This window comes from Vigna unguiculata, chromosome 5, assembly GCF_004118075.2.
Source record: "Vigna unguiculata cultivar IT97K-499-35 chromosome 5, ASM411807v1, whole genome shotgun sequence".
Classification (NCBI taxonomy): Eukaryota; Viridiplantae; Streptophyta; class Magnoliopsida; order Fabales; family Fabaceae; genus Vigna; species Vigna unguiculata.
In genome coordinates this window covers 331959-351144 of record NC_040283.1, presented here as the reverse complement: position 1 = coordinate 351144, position 19186 = coordinate 331959, and the positions used below count along the sequence as shown (strand labels likewise).

Genomic DNA, 19186 nt, shown 5'->3' with positions numbered 1-19186 from the left:
TAAAGTGATCATATTATATAAAATATTTATGTGAAATATGTTAATTACTACATCTGTGCCCGTAGATTTTTGGAGCAAAATTATTTGTTTTTTTTATGAAGCAGATGGAAAAACTGTTTACTAATATTATTTACAAACTTTATATGTAAATGTGATATTAATTTTGATAGAATTGGGGTGGCTGACATATCAACGAATGTCACGTACTTTCAAAAGCTACTTTAGTCAACTTTCTCTAAGAAAACCTTCTTTATAAAGAAAGGAATCTAGAAGTTATTTGAAGAAAGATGTTTCTTGCTAAGTTTTTAGAATCAAACGAAAATAATGTTTTATATATATAAAATTTGAATATTTTTTTAGTTCTTAAAATTTAATTTGTTTTCACAAATTTTAGCAATTTATTTTAGTTCCTATCCATTATTAATATTACACTTACTGTTACTGACGTGTCTAACTATATTAATCTGAATGGTAAAACATATTACTAAATATAGTAATTTTTTTTCTTAAATCTTTGTAGTCATTCAAATTTACACCAAAATTTATTTCAGTACCCAAATTCAGGAAGTAACATTTTTATTTCTTAAATTTAAAATTCACACTTTAAATTCTTCAAATTTAAAAATAACTTTTTATTCTTTTTTATTTTAAATTTGTCATCCAAATTTTAAAAAAAATTTGAAGCATTTTTAATCCGGAAACAGTTCATTTTTTTTTTTTTAAAGTTGAAATTGTTAAAAATTTATTGACATAGCTAACGCATACATGTTTCATCTTAAAAGAGACGAGTTTAAAAACAATGTTTTACATATTTTTTATTTTCCTCAATCTTCTCATCTATCAATATCAAATAGTGGTTTGAAAAATTGCTATTATGACCATTCGAGTGTAGCTTTTTCTTATCTTCTATTATACTTATTGTTTTCACGTTGTTATAAATAAAATTTTGAACATATATCAAGGTTTACTAGACTGTAATACAAGTTCTTTTTTCTTTCACTAAATTTTGAAAATTTAAAGTTACAAACAAATTTATCTTAAAATATTAATCAACAAAAATGTTAGAAAATATATCTATAAGCACTTAAACCAATTGATGTAATAAGAAAAAAGTTGTTATAGATTTTACGGATCTTTATTTATTTATTTTCACTTAATTTTTTTACATTAAAAATAACACGAAGCAAACAATTCATATTCAGTTTCGAACTAGAGATTTTTTTCTTCTGAATTTAAGAGATCAACAGTTTTTAACTTTATACTCAAGAGACAGAAAAACAAATCTTAATTGAAAAGACAAAAAGAATATGAAAAATTGAGAAATTAAAAAAAGAAAATATTTAAGTATATTAAATAATATTTGGACTTTAGTATGTGGATGTTTGGTCCTGTGTGCAGAGAAAGTGAGGAATGGGAATATGGTGTTTGATCCACACATTATCATGTAGTGTGGTCGCGCACGCAAAGATGCCTGATGGTTCAGTTAAGACACAAAAGTCGGGAATACGAATGTGCAAACCAGATTACAGACTTCTTAACCAACTTCTAATTATTCTTAACTATGACAATGTCGAGGTTGTTCCAATTTCAAGTGTGATAATAAAATCGTTATTTATTATGTACGTTTAAAAAAGTGTCTTTTGAAAACCTCACTTTATAAACCGATTTTGTGGGATTAAGTTAGGTTTTAAACTAACTTTTAACATGGTATTAGACTTAATTAGAATTTATCCACATTCTGTTCTATCTGATATTGGACTGTTAACGGACCACTCACTAATTTTAAAAATAAAATTATTATAGAGTGTTATGAAAACAACATGCATTCACAATCGTAACCTTTTTGTTAGAATCTGATGGCAGGGAGATAGATATTTAGTGATATAATGGTGTTATATTCTTGAAGGTGAACCACTAAGAATGTTTGAGAGCATCGTATAATGAGAGAGACAGAACAGCTTTAATAAAGTTGTGAATGGAGCCATAAGAAGAAGCATTTGAGTTATGATGGGTGTCGTGTCGTGGCGAGATCTCTGCTCTCAAAGAACCTTTGTTTTCTTGGTGTGGTTTCAATTCACAATTCTCTTCTCCTCCCAACCACGAACTTGATAAGTAACACATCTGCGATACTTCAATTCTTATCAATCACAAAATTATTTTGTATATGCCCCTCGATCATATTAATCAGTCAGAAAAAAATAATTTTTTAACAACAAAATTGTGATCTTTCTAATAATTTGATATGACATCTTTTAATTAGTTTTCTATTTTTTTTAATTAAAAAATAATACATCAAGTTAAAACAAAAATTGTTAAAATTTAATTGGTAAAATATCATCGTCCATTAATTACTTATGTATATATGTCTAAACATTTTTTAATTTTGAAAACCATAGCTATAATTTTAATAGGAAAGCGTTTAGATATTACCATGATCCCATCGAAATTGTAGAAACATAAATGGGAGAGATATATCGTAACAAAATTTACCACCTTTAAAATATTTAAACGCATTCAATATTTTTCTTTTTAATATTATATAAAATTTTAACTTTTTACTATTTGGATTTCACCCAGAGATATGTTTACCAAAAAAAAACAATTTAAGTTGCTTTCAGATTTGATTAATTAAGCAATTTAAAAAAGAAAATCTAAAGAGTCATTCGCAAGTGGACAATCAATTTCAATAAATTCTATGGAAAGAGACAACTACAAGGAATATTTAAAAGCTCATTTATTTTTATTTATTTTATATAAAATCTATTATTTAGATAAATATCTAAAATAAATTGAATTTTTAAATGTAATTTTTTTTCTCTTTTAAATTTCATGTTCATAAGAATGTTGTTAGATGACTTGATGTCGTGACATTATCAATTTAACCTCACTTTAGATAATTCAAAAACATGATAACAAAACAATAGTAACTTGTACTGATATCACCAAAAAATAATCTCCATCAAATATAATATTGTACATTAAATTTTCAACTAAGAATTATTATGATTTTTCAACAACTAAGAATTATTATGATTTTTCAACTCTTAGCTAAAATTTGTATATAAGTAAAATGTAAATCTCATTTTACAAGTTGGTTTTATAATATTGAATTAAGTTAAAATTATGTTTTTAACATGGTATTTAAAAAAACCTATCCTATCAGAAGATTTATTGCACATCTTAGACATGATTCCAAATTTTTATTTTACTTTCTTACATGAATAATGATAAAACTATGTATGAAGATAAAAAAAAAAAAAACTAGTATTGCATATTAAATTATATTTAATGGATTTCAGTAAATAACTTTCTTATTAATATAGTATAATAAACTTAATTATCTGTTTTTAATTATATGATATAGAGAGAAAGAGATATAGTTTTTCTTTTAATATTTGTTTGTTCAAATGGCACCTTCCATTATATTTGGTCTAACATTTTATCTCTACCTTTATACACTCTTGCTTCACAAATCCGAAAAAGACAATGTGAGAAATGCCATTTATTATAATCTACACCTTAAAAAGTATATGTATATTGTCTAAATATAGATTATATATGGTATATTTGCAATATGAAAACATATATTGTTCAATATAAAGTCTTGAAACTATGTTATCTTAAGCTTCTCATCACATATTTCTTAGCTTTCAAATCTCCCTCTAAATAATAAATAAACATATTTTCGTAATATTGTTTGAATGTGTATTGTTGAATATGAATATATTCGATTTGTTTAATTATGCATGGAAACTAGGATGAATATATACATATTTTTTCTCTTAATATATATCTCCATTTTAAATTATTAAAACATTTTTAGTTTATTAAATAATTTAACAAACTTAATTAACTTTTCTTTTGACTTTATTTTTATAATTTATTTTTAAGACATATTTTATTTACTTTTATAATTATTTAATTTGAACTTTTTTTATGATTGTTATTTGATATTTATATAAATATTATATCCTATTAAAGGTAAAAATAAGAATAAAAATAAACTTTTATTTCAAATAATCGAATCCACACTCATCTCGTTTTGTTTTTACGAGTACTTCTTCTCATATTGAACTACTACAAAGAAACTCTACATAATTTGTTATTAATAACTTGTGAGCACGTGTTATTTTCTTTTCATTCACAAATCGCACATTTTTGTTTCTCTTAATGTTTATTTGAGCGCTTTCATTATTTTTATTTCTCCATACAAAAAACAGAGAATATGTTGTATGTCTCTTCTTCTTTTTTTCTCATTCTAATTCGTTTATTCTATTTGTTTTTCTTACTATCTTTTTTGTTTCTTTATACATTTTTTATTGTATTATTTATTATTAATATTTTTATTATTACTACTATTTATGTTATCATAATTTTGTTTTCAAATTTAAAATTTTAAAAAGTTGAAAAATTAAAAAATATAAAGCAAATATATAATCAAGTAAATGATGAATAAAAGTTGAAGTAAATTAAATGGTTAAATATGTTTTTGTTCCTTAATTTTCAGTAAATTTTGAAATTAGTCCATTTCGAAACTTTAGACCAATATAGTCATTGATCTTTCGAAATATGTGGATTTAGTCCTTTTAATCAAATTTTGGTAGATTTATTTAATGTTTTGTACGTATTTCAGGATTGTATTTGAGTTGTTTATATTGTTTGACACATTTTTGCTTTAATGTTAAGTCAAATATTATTATGAAACGCGCTTGAAATGTCAAATAAACTTAACAAATTTGATTAAAATGACTAAATCCATATATTTTAAAAGATGGAGGACTAAATTGGTCTAAAGTTTCAAAATAGATTAATTTCAAAATTTACTGAAAGTTAAGGGACAAAAACTTATTTAATCCCAAATTAAATGTACAACTTTTTATCTATAAAGTATCTTAATTGTGTAATTTTGTATAGACATTTTGTTAACATTTACAAAGGATATACGTCATGATTATCGAACAAATAATAGAGTTAGTAAGGCTTTTAAAAAGTGTTGGTTTAATATTTTTTAAACAATTAAGGAAAATAAATGTTTAAACAATAAAAAAAAATGCTTCCGCAATTTGACAATTTTCAAGAATGATGAGTATAATTTACTCAAATAATAATTAAGAGGGACTAAAGTCGAACAATCTTAAATTGTAGTAACTAATAATGAATTAAAGACGAAAACTTAACTTGAATAATAAAAAACATAAATATCAAACATTAAAAATAAATAACTCGTTCTTACCTATTTCTTAGTATCATGAAGAATTTTAGAATTTATGTAGTTTGTTTTAAACAAGTATATATGCATTACTCTACATTGGTGTCCTCTTTTTCTATTTATAATTTTTTAAGATATATATTAAACGTTGTCTATTTTATTATATTTTTTTAGTTTTAATCTCACCTTCTCTTATTTTAAAATAATTATCCTACTCAAGAAAAAAAAACACACTACAAAAGAGGGACAAAGTGGAATCCACCCTCCTATGAGCTTCAGTAGAGAAAAAGAAAAGGTAAGTACCGTACGCAAAATAAACTAAGAAAATAAATAAATTAAATACTTAATTATTAAATTCTAAAAATTTATGTTTTCGTTCCTATATATATATATATATATATTATTTTTATCAATCAACAATATGATTAAAATAAATAAATCACCATGGCTTTTGCTTATATAAAAAATCATATTTCACTATAAAAAGTATACATACATGAATAAAGGATGAAACATGTTTGGATGAAAATTCTAAGCCGATTTAGAGAAATCTATGCTTTTATAAATGAAATTTGATTTAAGAATTACCACTTTTGTAAACCTTTTTATTTGGCACAACTCTGTTGGATTTTATGTTAAGTTTAGAGTATGACCACATGTTTATATGTTAGATTACGATACTTGAGAAGCTTGCTACATATTTGATAATAAATTATCTTGAAGAATAAAATATTTTAGATTACAAGTTAAGAATTCGAAAATGAAACTCATTTATTGCATGCTAATTTATTTTATCATTATTGGGTTTTAAATTGTGGAAGAACAAATGCTTTACTTTCTTTCATATAAAACTATTAAATTTCATGAGTTGACGTTCCATCTCATTTATTTATCTTTTTATTTTATTCCATCTATAGCTAAAAATTCAAACATAAAGTAAAGATGCTTCTTTTAATTTTTTAACACGTGATATACTCCCTCCTTTTCTCTCTTCACTCCTCTTTTTATAAACACGGATCTAAATCTTATATAAAGAAGAGTGTTCATGATTACATTATGCAAAAATATAAATCACTCAAATTCAATCTAAATATTGAATTAATTGGGTGTTTTTAATACGTGAGTACATATCAATTCAATCCAATGAAATTTATTATTTACTAGATCGAATAATGTTTTATGTTAAATCCATACTTTCAACTTTCCTATTAATATAATATATTTTCTATTTTTATTTGTTATTTTACATATATATAATTCAGAAAAAAGAAAGAAAAAAGTCACATTTTTTTGTCTTAACTTCCTTTTTCAAACCTCTATACCATGCTACTTTTTTAGGTTTTGGTTTAATTTATTTAAATATACTATTTAGTCAAAATACAAATAACATACATATTGGATAGTATATTTTAAATGTATTTATAAATAAATGTAATATATTTTAAAATTTGTAAATATTTATTTTTAGAACGCATATTATTCTAGTCAAAAGTAAAGTATTAGTCAAATATTCAAAGTATTTTGTCTCCGTTTACTTTCTAAAGTTCTTTTATGCATATTTTTTTTTCGGTCTTCGGTGGTGTTCGATCTTTGTTGTTCACCAAACTCTCTATTTAATTGGTGTCATTTGTCATAACCAGAATGGTTACTTACATAATTAGCATTCAACCTCTAATTTACTATATTAGTACTTAATCTATCAGTATTAGGTTTAACAACTCAATTAATATTGAAATTAAGACCCAATTGACATTCACCTTAACGACTCAATCGATATTAAATCTAACATCACAGTTATAAACCTAAAGTCAACTGATCGTTAAATATAAGATGATCTCATTAAAATTTAATAGAAAAATACATATATGGATGAATGAAATTGAATCCAACTGAAACATATCCTTATACACACCTTAAACACTCCTAATATGTATAAGGAAAAAAAAAAGGAAGAATCTATCGAAGTCACATCAGAGAACTCTCACACACAGACACAAGTGCAAGAAGGTTTATAAATAGGCACAAGCACATTAATTTAGAAGGTGAATTAAGGGGAAGGAAAAGATCAATGGAGGATCCCCTTGTAATTGGACGTATAATAGGAGAAATTTTGGATCCTTTTAGAAGTTCTGTGAGTCTGAGAGTTGTTTATAAGAATCAGTATGATGTTATGAATAGTTGTGAGTTGAAACCTTCCCAAATTGTGAACAAACCAAGAGTTCTTATTGGTGGAGATGATGACCTAAGAGTCTTTTACACTCTGGTATGCTACTTCCATAGTTTCTCTTTCACATTTTTCTTCATTTATCAACACTTTTTTACACACTCTGCATTAATTCTTCTATAACCAGATAGTGGTGAACCCTGATGCTCCTAGCCCAAGCCACCCATGTTTGAAGGAATATTTGCATTGGTCAGTGCCTTCTCTTGCTAATCTATAACTTTTCTTCACTTCCTTCACTTTACCATAATCTCAAACTTCAACACAAAAAAAACTTCTTTCCTTACTTCAACATTTTAATCATCAATTTTATGTTAAGGAGAAAAGAAAGAGCCTCTTATTTTATAATAATCAGAATTCCATAATTATGTTCTTGATTTCGATCCATGTAGTGCAAATCATACATAAATTAATCTAGATTTTGAAGTGTTGGACTAAGTAAAAAATATATAATAAGAATCATGTCAAACAAACGAATTGAACATTGGTAAATAAATACTAAGAACGCTAATTAAGGAATTAAAAGAGCGTGTAACATTTTTTTTTCTCCATAACTCCATTCTCCCATAATTTCCAATGAATATTTTATCCATTAAAGTAATATTTTAATTTAAGGTTTTTTTTACACAGGAATTTAGAAAAAATAATATATACGTAGCTTATTGACATAATTTTACTAGTGATCTTACTTTTCCGATAAATACACAACTTAGTTTTCTCTATCGGAAATATAAATATTTTAGTAGTTTGATCGGACAAATTACTCTTCTCTATTGGAAATATAAATATTTTATTAGTTTAATTCGAGAAAAAAATCAGAATAATTAATTAATACTTTAAAATTTGAAAACATTGACCACAATAGTTTTGAATTTGACAAAATTATTTTATTGCCTTAATCCCTTATTCTAAATGGTCGCCAACAAGACTCTTTAAATCGTTTTTACTCGCTATAATTTAGGTTATTACTTCTTACACCATATTCCTACTTCATTTTTCGAAACACATTAAAATAAATCTGGAAAATTTTCTCCGGTGGACAATCATCACACTTGTATTATGGAAATAATTTTTTGGAGGCTTTTGATTAGGGGTGCACCAAGAAATTTGATAGGGTGCGGGAAGTCTTTTGTCACTGGTTGTTTGGCCCAAGTTTTTGCAGACATAAAAGTTACTTTAAAGCTCTTTTTAAAAAAATAATAATAATAGAAGTTGTTTGGCAATATTCATCTGGTTTAGTTTAAAAGTTTTTTTAACCTAAAATTTGTTTATGAATAGATAATTAACTTTATTTAAAATTAATTGCCTTATTCAATGAAAAATACATCCAAAAATAATTATATTATGTAAAATTAGTTTATTCAAAAATATGTTTATTTTAACAATAACAAAAAACTACATATATAGTATTCAAATATACAAATATAAAAATTTAATTTTAAAAACGTTCATGAATATTAATTTTGAAAATTATTTAATATTATGTTATTGTAATTAGTATGAATTAAATAGATTAACATATATAATATTGAAGGTTTATATGTTATTGTTCAATACAAATTTTAAAAGAATAAATTGATATATATTAAAAATTTATTCAACAAATATACGAAAATAATTAAGAATAAGAAACTTCATTACATATTAACAAATATAAAATCTGAAATGAAATTGAAATCAACAAATGGTAGTCATAAACATTTTGAAATATAAAAAAGTAAATTTCAACGTAATCAATGCATTTATATTGTTTTAGAAAAAGAGAGCTTCACATTAAATAAATATGATTTAAAATAAACTAAAATAAATAGATATTTTTTAACATATAAATTAATATTTTGTGTGTTGACGGAATGCGTAGGTTGGTAACCAATATTCCAGCTACTACTGCGGCAAGCTTTGGTACGGTTACAACATTTAAATTTGTAATGTTTTTTTGTCGGAATGGGTTAATTTTGTTATGGTTATTTGTGTGGTATGTTACAGGACACGAAATCGTGGAATATGAAAGTCCACGACCAACGTCGGGGATTCATCGTATTGCTTTTGTGTTGTTTCGACAATTGGGTAGACAAATAGTTCATGCTCCAAGATGGCGTCACAATTTCAACACCAGAGATTTTGCTCAAGTTTACAACCTTGGATTACCGGTTGCTGCCGTCTATTTTAACTGTCAACGTGAAACTGGTTGGGGTGGAAGAAGAGCTTAACCTTATCAATATTTTAACCAATAAATTTTTATTATTTTTTCCTATAATTTCAAGTGATTTCAAAATATAAAAAAAAAAAAATTTAAAAAATATCACTTCGAATTATAAGAAAAAATTAAAAAAATTAATTTCTTGAAAAATCATTCTCTCATCCTCGATTATCAAACCACACTTTCTATTATTCACTTCACTTCACTTCTTGTATACCTTTCTCTTTGTATATCTCTTTTTTCTTCGAGCAGAATATATAGCAACAATATTTTCTGTAAGCATTTTATTTCTTTTATTTTGTTCCAGTTGAATTTTAAACCTATCACATTCATTTAAAATATCATAAAAATACTTCATTTAATTAAAATAAAAACAGAAAGAAACAAGAAACAAATTTAAAATTTAGAAACTAAAATCCGAGGGAAAAAAATAGAGAGTCTAAATTGTGGAGAATAAAATACAATTTAAACCAAGAAACAAAAAATATATTTTCAGTGGCTAGTAAATTCGAAGGAATTAAATAAAAAAATTACGAAATGTAAAGAAACTCTGATGGATCCTTAGGCCCGTGACAGAAGCCCTAAAGGCATCGGATAGATCCAAAGTATTTTTCTTGGGCCTACACTATTTGATTGCTCTTTTTTTTTTTTTGTTTTCTAAACTCCACCCCAACTTTCTTCTTCTCCGCGAGACACTAATTTTTGTTTTTCTTTTCTCTTACTGCTATGCTTCTTCTCCTTAGTCCATTTCCTCTTATTCCCTTTCGCATAAATAAAATACAAAAAACAAAAATCGATTTATTTGGGTTAACGTTTATTTTTTTGGTTTGTTAGATTGAACGTTTTTTAATTTGGGAAATGATCACAATAACGAGAAATTCGTATTCGATTCACATTATGTGAAATCAATTAGTCGCAATATGACAAACAAAATGAAGAAAAAAAACTGTGATAGAAAAGAAAATAATGAAAATGTTTGTGTTATTAGTCAAAAAAGGTGGTGCCACCTAAAAACACGTTATTAGATCTACCGTTATATAATAATAGCAATATCGGACACATAAGCCTATTTTCAAGGACATAAATACGTATTTATAAACTAAAATAGGAATAAATATTTATTTATTTTTTAAATTAACACATGGCATGTCGAAAGAAAAGCTGTGAAATATTGTAAAATATAATATTAGCATTTTTTTATTATTATAATTGTTCACAACTCTTTTTTTTTTTTTTAAATCCAAAATAATTGTTTGAACTTTGACGGGGTAAAATTTTTGTCTCCAATATTAACTTTCTCACAAACCTAATTTCTCTGATATCAGTTTTAATCTTTTAGAAATTCAGTCAAAATAATGTTACAGGTTTAGATGGTTAACTGGATTTGAAAATGAATCAAATTTTGAAATCCAGTTAAAAACGACTACCGTATTTCGAAATCCGTTTATAAAACTCGTCAAATTTCGAAATCCGATTAAAAATTCACACAGATTTCGAAATATGATTAATCACTTTCACGGCTTCCAAATCTATATTTGCTTAAATTTTGTTTTCAATTAAAATTTAATAAATATTTTAATTAATACGTTTTTATTAAATATTGATTTATATTAACATAAAAAATAAAATATATTATATTTGGTTCAATTTTAATTTAATAAAAATTTATTACATATTTTAATTAAGATATTTTAATATTTAATATAATTTACTGTATATTAACTGAATTCCAAAATCTGTTTAACATATTTATTTAAATTTTGTTTTAAATTAAAATTTAATAAATATTTTAACTAGAATAATTGTTTTTTATTATTTATTTAAATTAACATAAGCATAAAACATATTTTAATTTTAGTTTAATTTTAATTCAATAATAATTTAAACAAAATTTATTAAATATTTTAATTAATATATTATAATGTTTTAATATAATTTATTATATATTAGCATTATTTCAGAATCCAATTAACATATTTATTTAAATTTTATTTTAAATTAAAATTTAATAAATGTTTTAATTATTATGATCTTTTAAAAAATTTATTTAAATTAATATAAAAATAAAATATAATTTATTTGGTTCAATTTTAGTTTAGTAAAGATTTAAACAAATTTATTAAATATTTTAATTAGTATATTATAATATTGATAGAATTTCGTATATGTTAACCGTATTAACGTATTTATATAAATATTGTTTAACTTAAAATTCAATAAATATTAAAAATATTTATTTAAATTAACATAAAAATAAAATATATTTTATTTTACTCAAATTAAATTAACACAAATGTGTATAAAATTAAATAAAGTATATTAATTATTATATTATAATGTTTTAATAACATTTAATATTTAATATATGTTAACCGGATTTCAAAATTGAGTTAACTTGTTTATTTAAATTTTATTTTACGTTTAAATTTAATAAATATTTTAATAAATATTATAGAAGAGTATATAAAAAATTAATAAAATTAAAAATAACTAATTATTGAAAAAACACGTTTAATAAATAAATAAATCAAAATTATAAGCCATTGAAAAGTAAATTAAATATAAATAAATAAAGGCTAAAAACATAAAAAATAAATATATATCAGATGTGTCGAAATCCAGAGAAACAAATCTACGGATTTCATAATAAGGAATTGGATTATGAAATCTGATAAAAATTTTATCCGAATTTTGAAATTCGGTTAATTTTATTTTTTAATTTTGATTAATTAATTTTTTATAATTTTGTCTACTTTATAGTTGAATTTTAAATTTTTTATAGTTATGTTTAAGTTTTTATGGTTTTGTTAGTTTTAACTTTTATTTAAAAATTAAAATAAATAAAATAAAAAATAACTAGAAATTTTAAAAAACACATTTATTAAAGAAATAAAATTAAAATAAATAAAAGAACAAAAACATAAGTCATTAACAAATAAATTAAACAAAATTATAAGAAATTGAAAAACTAAATTATAAGTAAAAATTAAATATTTTTTTAAATTAAATAAAAAAATAACATTAAAAAAGTAAAAAAGAAGAAGAAAAGAATACACCCAATTTGAGACATTTGTGAGGATACTAAACAATATTAAGAAATCTGGGAGAATGGTTAATCGTAAAAATCCAATGATTTTCTAAATCGGTTTTCGAAATCTGGTGTATTCTAAAAACACCGTTTTATTTTTCAATGCAAAAGTTTGAAAGTGCTGAAGAAATGTTCGAAGGTACCTCAAATGGGATTTCATCAAATTGGATTTCATCAATAGATGCTTTGCAACAAGTTTTTTTTTTTCTTTCTTTTTTAACATAAAAATATCTGAAAATAACATTTACATTTAGATTAATTGAAAAACCGATCAAAATATAAAATTATTTAAGTAATAATAAGATAAAATGATAAAATGATAGCCTAAAAATATTTATTTTTCTCCAAACATAAATAAAGATGCATGGGAAATATTTATGAAATTATTTATTGGTCTTGCTCTCAGCATTTCTGTAGTTTCTGTAATGAAAATAATTTATGCGAGTCCGACAAAAATAAAAATGGTTTATATGTATTTTTATTTACAATGAAAAGTCGTGTTAATATTTCTAAATTAGAAATTGGTAATGTTTATGAATACAGGAGAATGAGAGGCTATACATGTTTGGTTTAAAATCATAGAATAAATGATACGTGTAAGATATTTGTTGTGTAAGATTTATCGTAAGAATAAAATACGTGATTGTATGGTGTAATCCGCCCCAAAGCCCATTCACGCGTCTAGCATAATAATATGCGCTATCTTCTGTGGGCTTAGATTAATGTACCCTTTAGGCTCGGTCTTGTCCACAGATAAAAAACATCACAGTAAAAACGGTTAAATATGTTTTTTTTTTTTAAATTAAAATTAGCTTTCTATGTAAAATGAATAAATTTAGTTTTTTAATTAAATTTTATTTATTTTATTTAATATTTTAAACGTATTTTATTATAATATTTTAGTTTGTTTATACTGTTTGATACATTTTATTTTAATGTTAACTGATAAATTTTAAAAATATCAAATAAATTTAAAAAGTTTTAATTTAAAAGATTAAATTCATATATTTTTAAATATGAAAGATTAAATTAATTTAGAACTTTTAAAAAGAATTAATTCTAATTTTTACTAACAATTAAAAAAAATATTTAACCTGAGAAAAAATTGAATTTCATCAACATAATCCAAATCCAAACACTCATCAAAATATAAAAATATGTAAATAATAAAATAAAATGATAGTCTCCTCCAGAGGAAGAAACCAATGGTAGCAAATTCCTATATTACCCCTCCTCCACCCGTTATTTGGTTGCTCTGTCATTTGGGTCAACCCAAAAAGCTGCACCAACTTTTTCTCCACAAATTTTCTTTCTAATGTATATTTAACGAGAGAATTATGATACTGCTTTTGAAACCTTTAAATTACTCTTAATAGTATTAATAAATACAATAAATTTAGACAATAAACAGAATAATTTATGAAGAATAATAACCCTTAGATATTAAGTTAAATAAGAGGGAGAAAAAAACAGAAAAAGAGAGAACACATAAAATGTTTTTGATTTAGGGATTTTTGTTCTTTTTGTCTAGAACATTTTGGTATTAACTAGGATGACATTCTCTTAAAGAAATGAAGACAACTAAAAAGACAATGTTATGAGATCATGATGCACGTCAATGATCGAAATAAAAAAACAATAACATTGATCATCCTATCACAACATAAGTTAATGATCGAATTATCAATAATTTCAATCGTTTGATTATAACATAATGTGATAATCAAAATATAAAAATAATGATATTGTTTGTCTGATTTCAATCATAATGCTAGTTGATCATCGAATTATTAGTGATCTCAATCGTTGAATCATGATGTAGTTTGATAATCAAAATATAAAAAATATCAATGACATTTTTTAAATTAATGGAAACTTGTAGACACCAATACTAAGACAACCGAAATCTAAAGTGTATATGCTTCGATTTTAATTAGAACCGAAACCTAGAAATTCTCAATAATTTTAAAAAATCATTACGTTTTAATAGAATTAAATCTTCTTAAAACCAAAACTTATTGAATGAAGTTAATTGAGCTTTTTCACCAGTGAGTTTTCTTTTCTAGCAATTGATACTTCTCTTTCAAACCTTCTTCTAGTTGTAATCAGGTTTTTATTGTTCCAAAACTTTCTATTTGGAACTCTCACCACAATGGTCCATCCAAATATTACTCAAAAAGCTACATGATTCTAAACTTTTCTTCCTCGTATATTTCTAAAACAAGTTTAGCAGTGAGAATAAAACTAAACTGATATATTCATATTTTTCCTTTTTTGTTGATATTTTATTATGATAAAATACAATGTTTAATCTAATAACTAAGTAGAAGATCGGGAGTCAATCCATGCAACCATCAGATTTTTAAAAAAATATATCTAATATAAAATCAAGTCAAAACTTTACATTAAAAAAAAGCTAAAGTTTTACACCTAACATAGAAAAAAATGTTTTGAAATAAATAAAAGTATATGTACTTTCTCCCCTACAAGTGTAACGTAACTCTCTCACGACCACGTATCCAACACATCCTCAAAATGTTCGGGATAGCATATGCATCTTGCAAGTTGCAAGAACTTTCTTTTTTAAGAATTCTTTTTTCAATGTTCTGTTTCTTCTCTTACTTGAATTGTTATTGAAAAAGAAGATGGGAATCTATATTGAGGATGCAACAATATGAGTAAAACAGAAAGCATGCAGATATAAATAGGGATACCCACATACACAGTATTTCCCCATAAATAGAAAGAACAATCAAAGTTAGATTAACCATGCCTCGATCAACAGATCCTCTTGTTATTGGTGGTGTAATTGGTGATGTTTTGGAGCCATTTACAACTCGTGTTTCTCTTAGGATACTTTACAACAATTCCTTGCAAGTTATCAACTGTTGTGAGCTCAAACCCTACCAAATTCTCAACCAACCAAGAGTAGAAATTGGTGGAGATGATCTCAGAACCCTTTACACTCTGGTATATCTATATATGTATATAACTGCTCCAGTTCTTATCATTTTATTATTTAGTTTATATCAACTTTTTCCGGAGTGCTAGGAAGTGAACTTTAAGTTTAACTCAATCTTATAAAATCGATTTGTAAAATGAGAATTGCACCCATTTATATATATTATGAATTAATCTTATCTTTAGTCGATGCGAGACTTTCAACACACACAAAACACTGTAAGATTGATTTGGTAGTAAAAGTTGAAAGGAACTGTGGGAGAGGTTGTGTGTTTATCTCTTCCCACTGATATTTGGTAGTTATAAAATTTGAAAAATTTGAATGGAACAATGGAGAGGCTGTGAGTTTAACTATTTCCACTAATAAAATACTAACAATTAACATTTATCGATAAAAAAAATTTAGTTCTCTGGATACCTAGCACCACGTTTTAGGGTTTTAATTAATTAATAGTTAATTCCAATGCACTTTGTGTAATTTGCAGGTGATGGTGGATCCTGATGCACCTAGTCCAGGAAATCCAAATCAGAGGGAATATTTGCACTGGTAAGTGTCCTTTTCCTTTTTATTATGTAATTTATTAGCTTTTTATACCTGGTTAATAGTTTTAATTAGTACTCTAATATTTATATATTTTTTAATAAAAAATTAAATTACTTTAATTCATTATAGTATCAAATTATTCTTAAAGCATTTTATGGTTTTATTCTATTAGGATACAACATTATAAGAGTGATACTATTAATTAATAGGTAACATTATATTTCTTACAAAAAATTGTTATTTATCTACGAATTCTGAATATATATAATAATCAATTTTTTTGTAATATAATATAATATAATAAAATAGATTTCTGAGACTCAAATATTAAAGTTAACTGCGGTCGTGACGTTCACATGATATTGCATCAAGATATATACATATTCTATGGTTTCTAACATCTACTTTTCAATATTATTCCAAAATTTCTGAACTTTTTCATACCTTTTTTTCTTTATTCTTCTGGCAAACATATACTCCATCACCACTTATATGCTTTCTAAATTTGCATCCATGAGTTTTAACTTGGTGTCTAATAAACCCAATCATATGAATTGACGTGGAAATAATAAGATTCATCTGTTTTTTTTTTTTCTTTTTCAATTGCTTATTATCTCGATTCTTCACCTTTACAAAAATCTGTTTAAATAATTTGTTGGTCCTTATGCACTTACCTTCCTTTTATTATTTGGTCCCCGTATATGAAAAAATCTTGCAAATATACGAAAATCGATTGAAAAAATGTTTTAAAATCTATGTTTGCAATCGTAATTCTTATAATGCTATGTTTACAATATCTTTTTTTTTTGCCCAAAAAGTAAATTCACATTCTCTCTGCTTTTTAGTTTGCATACCATAATGAGTAACATGAAACACTTTTTTTCCCTAACTTTTAAACATCAAGTTTTGACTTTTCTTATTACGAAGTCAAAAGAGAATATAGAACTAACTTTCTAGCAGCAAGCCACATATATAAAAAAAAAGTATAGAATATCATTAGTAGTACAAATAAATTATTGTATTTTGGTTTTGTTGGATAGTCTTTTTTTTTTTATTCGTCTTTTACACTGCGTTTTAGAACGTATAACAATCAATTTTGAAAAAAAAATCTGACAACTAAAATGAAAAAAAAAGGAGTGTTACTTGGCCAAAATAAAAAACATTTTTAAATTTTCTTGGTTATAGCAAATCACCTAAGAAATCTGTATTTTACGTGATGGTAGAAATTTTATGGAAAATAGTGAATTTTCTTGTTAAATGAGCTATAAAATTTTAATGCAGGACCAGATGAAAAAAAGATAGGGTTTCATATCAGGACTAAAAATCATTTGAATACAAAATATTATGAGAATTAAACTAATTAATGAGATACATTATTTCTCACTGCATAACACACCGTATATGATTTCTGACTAGTGCATGGAGCATTTATATATAATCCATATTATTAAAACTACTCAAATATATGCGCTGTTATATATATTTTCTTACGATAGCAAAAATAATTATCATTACAATAAAAAAAATCGTTACGATTAATGATAAAGTTGTAGGAAAATAAGAAGAAAGTAAATATAAAAATATATCACTCTTATTAAGTACATGAATTAAAAGTTGATTAATCCATATTTAACAACAACAATTTTTTTTTTCTGTTCCGGTTTAATGTTTGACAAACCTAAAACTTGTCATTCAAGTATCATTATAAATACTACGTACTAACACGAGGTATAATATGTTTTATCTTAAGAAAAATAGAAATATTGTATGAGATAATTGCTTGATTATAATTGTATTAGCAAATTAAATTTATGAATTTCTTTGTATTTTGTTGAATAGGTTGGTAACCAATATTCCAGCGTCAACAGGGACAAACTTTGGTAAGTGTTATTATATATATATATATATATATATATATATATATATATATATATATATATATATATATATATATTCCTTATATCTTTATATTGGTAAGAAGTTTAAACATTCTTATATTTATATGAAGTATATATAAATAACGAAAAAGTCACTGTTAAAAAATTCATATTTTCTATCAATTTTGTTTTATATTTTTTTTCGTAGAAAATACAATTTTATTGTGAAAAAAAATTGAAAGAAATTGCTATCAATTTTTTACAAAATATTTTGTATAAAACACTTTTCATAACAAATTTTGTAAAAAATACTTGTAAGTTTTATAATTTTGTAAGAAATGATTACACATAAAAAAATTATTTATTAATTAAGATTTTTAGAAAGAATGACAGAAAAAAATATTTTTTTTAAATTTTTTAATAAATTTATAAGAAAAATCTTATGTAATATAAAATTTATTAATAATGAATGTAATGCATTATCGCTAAAAAATGGTTGATCGAATATTAATAGTACAGTAGCATGTATAATGAGATTTTTTGCGTGCATGCATGCAGGGGAAGAAATAGTGTCGTACGAAAGTCCACGACCAAGCGCAGGGATTCATCGAATTGTTTTTGCGTTATTTCGACAAGAACGTAGACAAAGTGTGCAACCTCCTGGGTGGCGCCAAAATTTCAACACCAAAGATTTTGCAGAGATTTATAGCCTCGGTTTGCCGGTTGCAGCCACCTACTTCAACTGCAGAAGAGCAAATGAACCTACTGCAAGGAGAAGACAATAATAATAATAATAATAACACTTTTAATAAATATATAACTTCAAAATAAACACATTGCATGCAGTGTGCCTTCTTCTTTCACAACAATTTCGGAGGTGGCTATGGCATTCACACTCAGAACACAGAATTTACTCAGTATCAGGATGAATGTATATTCCACCAAATGTATCTTCTATTAATGAATAAGTCAGAATATTGTATTAATTATCTTGGTTGAATTTATTTTTATACAATGTATAATATATCTCTTGTCGAGATTCCTGATGTTATAATAAAGTTTTATTTCTAAATTCTTTAGACCTCA

At 24.3% G+C, this 19186-nt stretch overlaps 2 protein-coding genes across 2 annotated transcripts; both read left to right on the top strand.

Annotated features, from left to right (window-relative positions):
- Window positions 1–1467: 1467 nt before the first annotated feature.
- On the top strand, window positions 1468–9742 carry LOC114185839 (protein FLOWERING LOCUS T-like). The gene is made up of 5 exons (XM_028073773.1): window positions 1468–1591; window positions 7147–7472; window positions 7561–7622; window positions 9292–9332; window positions 9417–9742. Exons 1-5 carry the CDS (start codon window positions 1468–1470, stop codon window positions 9638–9640), a joined length of 777 nt encoding a protein of 258 aa, XP_027929574.1. The 3' UTR covers window positions 9641–9742.
- Window positions 9743–15486: 5744 nt separating this feature from the next.
- Window positions 15487–19067, top strand: LOC114184263 (protein TWIN SISTER of FT-like). The gene is made up of 4 exons (XM_028071553.1): window positions 15487–15688; window positions 16165–16226; window positions 18063–18103; window positions 18659–19067. Exons 1-4 carry the CDS (start codon window positions 15488–15490, stop codon window positions 18883–18885), a joined length of 531 nt encoding a protein of 176 aa, XP_027927354.1. The 5' UTR covers window position 15487; the 3' UTR covers window positions 18886–19067.
- The last annotated feature ends 119 nt before the right edge of the window (window positions 19068–19186 follow it).